Raw genomic sequence first — 10,172 nt, 5'->3', positions numbered from 1 at the left:
TAGGTCTGTACCTGTTGGAGCTCAGAGGATGTACGCAGGGTGCAGGAAGTCCTTGGGGACGATACCCACGGTGCCGTTCAGCTCGCCGACCCACCAGCCGTGAATGTTGTACTCCTGGACCCCGAAGAGAACAAATAAAGAGTGGTAAGTCTCTGAGGGAGCGGGGAGCAAGTAAACAAAGCACCGAGTTCACATTTTCATTTGATTTTAATATGAGGTTTGTCTCGTCTTGTTTAAATACAACCATTGAGCCGTGATTATCATGTGGCCCTTGTTGTCTTCTGAGGCGGCTCAAATAATAAAATTAGAAACACTCTTCTGTCATGTAAACGCCAGCAAAGGAAATTTAGAAAAGTCGAGATCACACCCACAAAACAGCCAGGTGCAATATTGTAACAGCCGCATTAACCCCGAGGGTTTTCATTCAGCGACGGGGACAACAGTAAACAAGACGATTGAAGCAGCGAGAGCTGAAAAGAAAACTGCTTTTTGGAAGTGATGAAAAGCCGAATCGACTGCCTGCTCTCCCAGACTGATAGCAAACCTTCATTTTTCTACTGTGATTAAAAGAAACAGGATCAGGGATTCAGTTTGTATTCATACAGCCGACCTTTTCTTTCACAATTTTGCCCGGAGAAAATTTTCCATTCTGATATTGTCTTTATTCTTCGACTCGAATCAGGTGAAGAAAAACTACTCAAAAGTCTTCAAGGGGGGGAAAAAAAAATGGCGTGTGTATAGAAAAAAATTATGTTGCTGACTGACGGTGACTGAAAATACACAACCACATCATAACACAGGAAATAAAAACCTTTGGGGCTTTCTGACAGATGGGAAACTGCTTTCAGAAAACCTCTGGAATTTTTACGGGCATTTCAGACTGTGGGAATTAATTTTAATGGCCTTCAAAAAATTTAAGTGAAACGTCTAATGACAATTCAAATGCGTCAATATCGTTTGACTGAATTCCAAAAAAAATCATACAAATGAGAAGAAAGAGCATAATCTCCACTAAACTTAGTCAAAGTTTATTTACTGTTGCTTGATTCTTTTAAGTTTCTTTTAAGTAAAATTTTAGTGTATTTAGTGTAAATGAGTTAAAATGAGTCAGATAAAAATTTTACTGCATTTAATCATAACTGGAGGAATCAAAATAAAATCATTTTCTCCTAATGCACAATGAATTAGAGGTGAAAATAATATAAAGCTGAGTGTTAGAATCTAAAAAACTTCTCTTCAGCCACCACGTCATGTGATCACAGCAGTTGGGCTCTAACTAGATCTGCAGTAGATCAATATTTGGCCGGAGACCAGAGCAGGGGAGCATCCCTCCTCTCCTGTCCGGCAGATTGAGAATGGCTGTGTGAATTGTGTTTGTCTCTGCGCCGAGGACGAGACAGAAACGCTCAGTGGCTGCAGACACGCGCGGGAAAGTTTGTCTTCACTTCTTGCTCCTAATAGCAAACAAACGTCCCGACCCGACACCTCTCTCCAGCCAGAGGAATGAGCCCTGCGGCTAATGAGCAGTGTTTGGACGGCGAGGAGGGATGGATGGCTCACAAAGTGATAAAGCACGGGGCTCCCGTGTTCTCTCAGCACAAGCAGGTAGCCACAATAAGCAGCCGGCCCGTCCAGGCCTCATCATTTGGCTCTGACTGACAATTCAGTGTGTGTTCGAGCTCATCACGCAGGAGAAAGTTAGGTCCGAAATGGCCTTTTTATGCCCCCCATAAGACTGCAGAGGGAAAAGCCCAGTTGTGGAAAGCTGGCTCTGGTTCCCAATCGAGAGGACGTGAACGGAGGAGGAGGAGAGGGGAGACAGACGGACGGAGGGGGAGAGCGGCAGCGAAACAGTTTTTCTCTCCCTTGGGGGCGTCGCAGCACTATTCCACCAACCATAGTGACAGAGAGTTTTATTTATCTCCGCGGCCCATCTGTGCAGCCGGTCTCAAATTCTCCCTGAGAAAGGTCTTTTGGATTATCAGCGCCGCCATTTTAATACAACTGCTACATCACAGAGTGGGTGCCAATGGCGGTGGAAGTCTGTCAGGCGTGCAGAGTCCATCTTCCTCATACTTGAAATGGGTTCATCCAGAGTACACCTGCTGTAATAGGGACATTCCAAGAGGCGTGGAGAGTAAATTATCCAAATGACAAAAACTGTGCTAAGTGCTCAATGTCCTCCTCCCTCTGTTTGTTTTCCCTCTTTCTTCTCTTTCAGCTGGATTTGTTTTTGAAACGTTAAGGCCCGGGCAGAGCAGCCCGTTCTGGCCCACTGTGGCACTGAATGATGGGGCCGGTTGTTGAGTGTGAATGGTCTGAAATGGAAGATGTTCTCTCCACTGCGCTCTGGGGTGAGCTAAAGCTGAGCTGTAGGAAGTATTGACCAGACGCCCCGGGATGCTGCAGCCTGGATGCAGATCAGATGGAGGGGGACCGAACAGCGCCGTGTTGTGGCGGCTGTGGCGTGTCGACTCGTTAACCTCCCGGTGACTCCTCCGCCGAGAGAGCCGGGGAATGGGGGTGGGCGGGGCTGGCGCTGAGAGCAGGTTGCCATGACAACACCTGCAGTGTACCGGCGCGATCGTTTATTTACCACTCAGGGGGCTGCTAATGGTGGCATTCTGATAGGACCATCACTCATGTTCCCGACCGGAGGACGGACTGACAACCACCCGAGCCTGAAGCGGGGAGAAGGTGAGTCGAGGCGAATCACGATGGGGGCGAGGCAGGTGTCGTCGTCACCAACTCAGCTCCGGTTTCCCTTCTAAAATAAAATGTGAAATTCTGCAGAGACCCTGACTACACGTCCTCGTCTTCTCCTCGTTTCCTTCCTCAAACACACACATACAATCCCAAATGCATACAAACTATGGGGAGTGCTAATAAGCCTGACACATGAGGCATCTTTCCTCGGCCACCAGCTGACTGAGGCAGGCCTTGGGCGTGATGGAGCGCAGGAAGTCTCTCATTGCCCTGCTGCTGAACCCGCCGCCTGGGTGTTACAATCTCTCCCTCCCTCCCTCCCTCCCTCCCTCCTTTCCTTCCACCTCTCCAGTTGCAGCCTCTCTGCTTGCATCCTCTCGTTATTCCCCCTCCCCCCCCACCCCCCTTCGTCCTAACATGGACTCATCAGAAACACCGCAGCTCTCTGCAGTTCTTCCATCACCGATCACACTAACAAAGAAGCATGAACACCTTGTGCCAGACCGAAGCCCATGATCTGTAATCTGCAATCAGGTTAGCGAGCCCTCCTCACTGCTCACACAGGTACACTTCACAAATGACCTGCTAAAACCTGAGGAGAGAGTTGTCTGGGCAAAAAATAAATAAATAAATCCCAAAAAAGCAAAAAAGCAAAAACCAAATCCATTCAGAAATCTGAACAATTATTCTGCACAACCAGAGATTGAAATGGCTACTTAGTGTCCATTTTTTCCAAGTGGGCTTTTAATTAAATCAGTGAATTGGCTTCAAATTGGAAACATGACAGAGCATGAGAACGTTTGAAAATATCTCAGGGACGATGAGATTTAATAAAAAGAAAACCTACTTGCTCCTTTCTAATGCACGCCTGGGATTACAGATAGCTCCTTAACTTAATAGCAATTTAAAGTGGATTTGTGTATGCCACTGAGTGTCTGTAATGATGGCTGTTTACGCCGCCCCTCATTTATAATAATTAAGCAGAATGGATTGGGGGTGGGTTGCTCGGACACGGTTCTGGGCTATTGGCTTGGGCTGAATAATGACCTACTGTAGTTGACCGGGGGATGACCGCTGCCTCCTGCATGACCCCAAACCCCAGACTCACCCCCTGCTACTCTGGGTGGTAAATAGGATGTCTTGCCTGTCTATAGCGTCTTGGTGTCTATGGCCACAATAGCAGCCAGGGGTCTTTAAATGGGTGTGTGACAGAGAAAAGGAGAAAGGAGAGGGGGGACAGAGTTCACACAAAAGAATAAAGGGACCCCCCCGTCTTTGTCTCTCTTGCTTGACTTTTCCCATCTGATTGTTTGCCCACTTTTCCTTTTCTTCAGCTGCATTCAGTCGGTGTGACCTGTGGGCTGCGGACCAAACCGCCTTGTAAAATAGACACGCAGCTCGCTCTGACCCTGAGAAAAGACGGTAACAGGTATCTTTGAGAGAACACCAACGGCCCTTTTTAAATATAGAAATTTCTTATGTGTTTTCTCTCCAGCGTTTTCCAGAGGCCATAAATCACAGCACATGAATTTAAACGGCTGTAAATCAGTGCTCGCTGTTTGTATAAGTTGTCATTTATGTGGGATGTGATTCTGCTCCAAACTGCCACAAGGTGTCAGTGGTGTCCACGTTCTCGTTGCCACTTAACAGGCAGCTGGAACTGAGCACTTGGGCCAAATGTGAAGTGACGCTGGACTTTGGGGAGACATGCCCGATTGGCTGGCCGAGCTCACGCTCTCTGCGTTCTGGTTGGACGGCGGATGGAGGAAGAGAGGTGAGCAGGGCGACGGAGAGAAAGAGGGGAGAGGTGGCTGCAACGCTTGCCAGAGTTTTAAGGACCCTGGATGGGTTTGTGCCATAAATCTCTTCCCACTCCATCACACCGTTCTCCATGAGTGCCTGTGGGAATACAGGAATGTGACAGCTGACCTGTAGAGCCCGTGTCTTTTGATTCCGGATACATAAATTAGAGGGCAAGAATGCAGGACAACCTTATGGTTGAGGGTGGGACGTGGCTGGCGATGTACACAGGCATTATGCACGTCAGGGAGAAGTGAAACAATAGCTTTTAGCCGCTGTGATGAATTAATCTCATATTGTTGCAACACATTATGAATCCCATAACAAATTGTCCTTTTGCATGTTGGAGAATACGCTGCAGTTTAGATTCTTCTGAAGCAGAGGAAATGTGTGTGAAACATCTCAGCGTTTTAAATCAAGAGACTGTGATGCTGCAAAAAACTTCAGCTTGCCAGAATCTATCATCACACACTAAAATGTCAGTGTACAGCCATAATGCGCATTAGAAAAATGCAAGCCCTCAGAAATGAAATGCCAGAGCAAAAATCACAAGATGCATTTCACTGTGTGTTTCTACCTCATGTATCAGCACGCTGAGCATCGACATCAAGCTCTGCGGAAAGCAAGTTAGGCAACCAACGGCAGGGGCATGCTACGAGATTAATTCTCTTGAACTAATGGGATTCATATGAGTTGTGAGGTTTCTAATTTATTTACTTTGTCAGTGATACACAGATATGCGTGAACACACTGCAACACACACGACAGGGGGAGGAAAAAAAAACACAAATACAGTAAAAATGCCCCCACTTTACAGTAAGTGAGAGATCAATAATGATGGATGAGGGCCTTTTATACAATCGGCATGTTCTCCTCAGTTCACAGCCATATGACACCACGCCTGTGGCTATCCCATTCTGCACTTCAGCAGTCAATCACATCCCAGCTTTAAAAATAACAGTTTGTTAGCACCATTGATTTAGCACTTAGAGCGTGTCCTTATTACCTTGTAATTATGGTCAGTGTTGACATAACAGCACAGACAACCAGGCCTCCCACCCTCTAAGAGAATTTATGGGCCCTGGTTTTATTACGGCCATTTCATGTGTCTGGGTCCCCAGTTAAGCGACAGACTTGAGTTCTAGCCAAGGGCCCGTATTTCACTCATCCGAGGTCAGGGTTCTCAGGAATCCCCCGTAAAACTGAACGCCAACAGGGCCCGTGTGTACACAGAGAAGACACAGGGAATCCCTCCCCAAGGGCTCATTAAAATAAATAGCCGATTACAGGCCATAATCCAAATAATGCTATTCACAAGGGGAATGTGATGCTATTAAGACGCAAAATGGGACACAGGTGGAATCGTGTCGTCACAGAAAACTAAACATTCGGAAGCCGTCCGGAGATCACCTTTAAATAATTTACAGCCAGGCCCTCACTTTAAATCCATTAGAAGATAGTTAGAGTCCTCTCTCACAGTCTGTCACTGTGTTATGACTCCAGCATACAGCTTGACAAAACAAGAGTAATCTGTGTCATTAAGATTGTGAGATACTACGACCGAGTCTCGCTTCCAAACCTACAACTTCAGTTTGCTTTTAAGGTCTCCAGCGAGGCAGTAATCTGATCCATACAGTGAAAAGTAATACGCCTGGCAGGGCTGAAGCTGTTTGAGACGATCTGTAGCATAGAGCCAGGTCCCCTTTGTTTCCCCAAGTGCGCTGCCTTTGTCATCTATGTGTGAAAAATGGACACGGCTGTTTTGACATTTCCCCCTATCAAGCAGCACACACAGACAGGGAAGGCTGGCATCTCATTAATCTGGCACTACAGAGAGAACCTCAATTAAAAGTCTATCTTGTGTGAAAGGCATATTTCACCTGTGCCACGTCTGTTGTTATGGACAAAAGGCTCATCGCTCTTCTACAGCAACTGACACTGTTCGCTTGTTTGTGCGAAATTACAACCTTCTTTAATTTCTGTGTTTTAATATCACAAATAATTAAAATTCTGTTTCTCTAACTGCTGATCGGAGATGCAATAGCTCATGAGGCTGAAGGCATAATTTCTCCATCTCTAACTTATAATTACTGACAAGAAAGCGGAATATGTTGTAATTTCCTCCTCCCACCACTCTTCAGATAATTTAACCTAAACACGGAACATGATGATTCAATTTCAAACCCACCAATAGCGTACAGCGACTGACAACAAGTCGCTGTACGCAGCAGAGTAAAAGTGCCCAAATTACAAGCCATTGATTTCCAGTAGGGTGGCTTTTCCCTAGTAGATACTCTGCATGTAACTACAAGATGGCCATAAAACACAAGGAAATAGATTGAGAGAAAAGAGCTGAGATGCAGGATGGCTTCACCTGCAGTTTATGTCAAACAGAAAGGAAGAGCTTCGCATGGCTGCCTACTCAATTAACCCCTGTGATAGAGGCTCCGTAATGAACAACAGCACCATTACGCAGCGCCCGAATGGCACTTCACCCTAGTGGCCCAGGAATAGACAATGCCACTGCTGGTGCTTCGCTGCTGCATCAAGACACAAGTGCTCACCAACAGAGGAATTTAGATGTTGGGGTATCAGCATGTTGGGATAGTAAATGAGGACAAAGTGATTACTGAAGTTGATGTTGTTTAACCCTTAAATAATTACACATTTTCCACATCTGGCACACGTTTGACTCCATTTAAACTACTGTAATTGCTGCTGTACTTAGATGTACGACTGGGCGCGGTCAGGAGTGGCTTTCATTACAGATGAACGAGGACAGGAAAGTTTAAATAACCTCTGATGCTGACACTGACCTTACTAATGATGTAGATGAGATCTCCTCTCTGGAAGGCCAGCTCGTCTGGCTCGTCCGCCACGCAATCCCATAAACCCTGGTAGTAGTTAGCGTAATCTGATGAGCAAGATGAGAGGAAATGCGGCGCACAAAATGTAAATTAAAAACAACACAATGGTGTTTTCTCCCATCAAAGACAAAGACAGTTGGTGTGAACTATTAAGCTGCAAATTTTCTCATTATTGGCACGAAGCTGTAATGGAGGGCTGACCTGGTTTGTTGTTGTTCTCACTGCTCTCTTCCGTCTGATCAGGAAAATCCTCCTCTACACAAACAAATGAAAAGACAGAATGCTTATCCTTGTCTAATTTAATCTGCTGTTCAAGTAAAAAACAATGTTTCTCAAGATTTTATTTGTCTCACAAATGTGCAGCCCAAAAGAAACAACAACAACATAAAGAACAAAAAGTATCATCAGACGATCTGTGATGCATCTGCACGACCCATACAGTTTGTTTTTCTTTCACCAGACAGAACTCGTTGATGAGAATCAGTTGGTTGAAATTAATCAGAGTCACAGACGGGAAAAGTTGAAGAGGACGAGGCTGCCTTTAAGGCAGGCGGAGGCGGTCGTGTCATCGACTGCGGGGCGTGGCCCCCGGTGGTCTGAGAGGTGACACAGTGATATGCCTGCCCTCTGTCTCCCACATCCATCCTTAACACTAGCAGGCTGACAGCAACGCAGCAACACTATCCACCTTCCAGCACAACCTGCGCCTCTGCTTCCAGGAAGAGCAGGAAGGACGGCACACACACACACACACACACTCTGTATATCCACCATGTATACTTGTGATCACATGTACAGTTTGTGACTGGATACAGTAAATGTGAGAGGTTGTCAAACACACACACAGTGACTGGCACTTTCAGGTTGTCACACAACTAATTTTCTTTAAAATGCACAGTTGTGTATAATCACAGTTTCTCTTGAAAAGATAAAAAAAAAAAATCTGTTTTAATTTTGTTTGCAATAGGCCCAAACATTTGTTCAGCACTCTTCAGCTGCTGTAGAGAAGAGCATCCTTCAGTCGAGAGGCCACCGCTATGGGCCAACGGTTTCTATATCAAAGTGATTTAATTTTCCAGTCAATAAAATCAGTCATCAGCACGAGAACCAATACCACCAACGCTGCATTCTGCCTGCGACTGAGCCATGTTTGGACAGTTTTGCTTCGACACGAGTGAGGTAAGCTTGTCACCTCGAAAATAATGCTTCACTTCTACTCTCTGCTTTCCTTCACTTGTTCAGCTGCAAGATGTATCTGACAAGGAAGCATTTTTGCAAACTTTTAATATTTCCCCACATGTTCAGTGTTAATAACTTTAGGAAAATAATCGTAAATTTGAATGGCAACTCTTGCAAAGTAATCTTAAATATTAATGTAGGCAATAAAGGAAGAAAAGTCTAACAAATTAACAGAGCAGTCACTGCAAAGACTGCTAACCAGCAATATTTCTATTTGTTCAGAAAGAACGTAGATTCTTTACATGCAAGCACAAGCAGCTTCTCTTGACTCTTTTGCAATTCAACAGTATTTAATCAGTGTAGTGGCTAGAAGTGAGCAAAGAGAGGTGCAGAATGATTGATAAGTGAAGGGGTGAGAAAGTGAACGAAGGAGCCCGTCATTCGATATGCCATCTGTGGTCAGGGCTTGTACCTCTTCCCAGATGGCTTTGAACGCTGGCGTGACAGTCTGAAGACTGATTTCCCTCTCACCAGTGATTTTGGCAAAGGTAATGTACTCACTGAGTGAAACTGAATCTTGATATATCTTATTTAATAGAAAGAGTGATGGACGACGGCCCTGAGAAGATCGGATCACCCCTTTTGTCCTTCTCGGGATCTTGTAGCCACCCTGACACATGGGACTGTCTGCCCCTCGGTGCAGACTCACACACTCTCTCCCTCTTGCAGCATTCTCCATCAAACTCTAATTTCGATTAAATTGTGACATTAAGAGTTCCAGAACTATTTTAAGCCTGAGAGATGCAGTTTTTACTTCCTTTCAACTAAATTGCTGTTGCTAGGCGATTTTGGCCAAAACTCTGCTTAGTGGATTGAATTGTGGGCTATTTGTTGCCTGGCAACATTAGCTAATTGGACGCTCCATGACAAAGCATTGAGAAGGACTCGGCTCTCGCTGATTTCCACAACATAACTGCTTCTCAGCAGATAGCTCTCAGTAAGATGAGGACGGAGACCGGAGGAAGCCGATTTCTTGTCGGCATGAGGGGAATCTTCCCCTTCCTGTCCTGTGTGGCTCTGCAGCAGCCGCCCCAGTCCTGACAAGCTTATTAGTGTTGCTTGATTTAAAATGAGTGATCAGTCTGGGTTTTGTGGTGATAGGGAGGCACCTGGGAAAACAAAATTCACAGCCAGGGAAGATCATCACAAATATTTCTTGTTGAAAAAATCCCTGCGGGCTGGAGTGTGTGTGTGTGTGTGTGTGAGAGGCAGAGTGTCTGTGTCTGTTGGTCTGACTGAGTATCATGATAGTTTGTGTTTGCAGCACCTTCCTGTCTATTCATCTGTGTGCGGGTGTTTGCCGAAACATCCGTGCCTCCACATCCTCATACCTGGCAGCACCTCATAGATATCCTCGTCCTCCTCGTCGACCTCCTCCGGCCCAGCTGCCTGTCTGCGGCTCTCAGCGGCCCCAGACGGCGGAGTGCCGGTCAGCCCCCCAATGTCATCATAGGGCTCCTCTTCCTCCTCATCCTCCTCCTCCTCCTCGAAAGGGATGAAGTTGGAGCTGAGATCTATCAGGAGAAGGAGAGATCATGTGATGGGCGGTGTCAGCGTCAA

The 10,172-nt window shown here is 45.9% G+C and overlaps 1 protein-coding gene across 2 annotated transcripts in view; it reads right to left on the bottom strand.

Moving 5' to 3' along the window:
• skap1 (src kinase associated phosphoprotein 1) overlaps positions 1-10,172 on the bottom strand; it is a 32,905-nt gene that overhangs the window by 5,199 nt on the left and 17,534 nt on the right. For both annotated transcript variants that reach the window (XR_003842220.1, XM_029527404.1), the window contains exons 9-12: positions 9,944-10,126; positions 7,575-7,628; positions 7,323-7,420; positions 12-114 (exon numbers count right to left, since the gene is read on the bottom strand). Coding sequence is in view for 1 of the 2 variants with exons in the window: in XM_029527404.1 (XP_029383264.1) it covers positions 22-114; positions 7,323-7,420; positions 7,575-7,628; positions 9,944-10,126 (428 nt within the window). In the remaining variant the exon portion in view is untranslated. The remainder of the gene's footprint in view (positions 1-11; positions 115-7,322; positions 7,421-7,574; positions 7,629-9,943; positions 10,127-10,172) is intronic.

The sequence above is a fragment of the Echeneis naucrates genome, chromosome 19 (assembly GCF_900963305.1).
Source record: "Echeneis naucrates chromosome 19, fEcheNa1.1, whole genome shotgun sequence".
Taxonomy (NCBI): Eukaryota; Metazoa; Chordata; class Actinopteri; order Carangiformes; family Echeneidae; genus Echeneis; species Echeneis naucrates.
The sequence above is the reverse complement of the archived record's forward strand: the minus strand, read 5'-3'. Positions and strand labels throughout refer to the sequence as shown.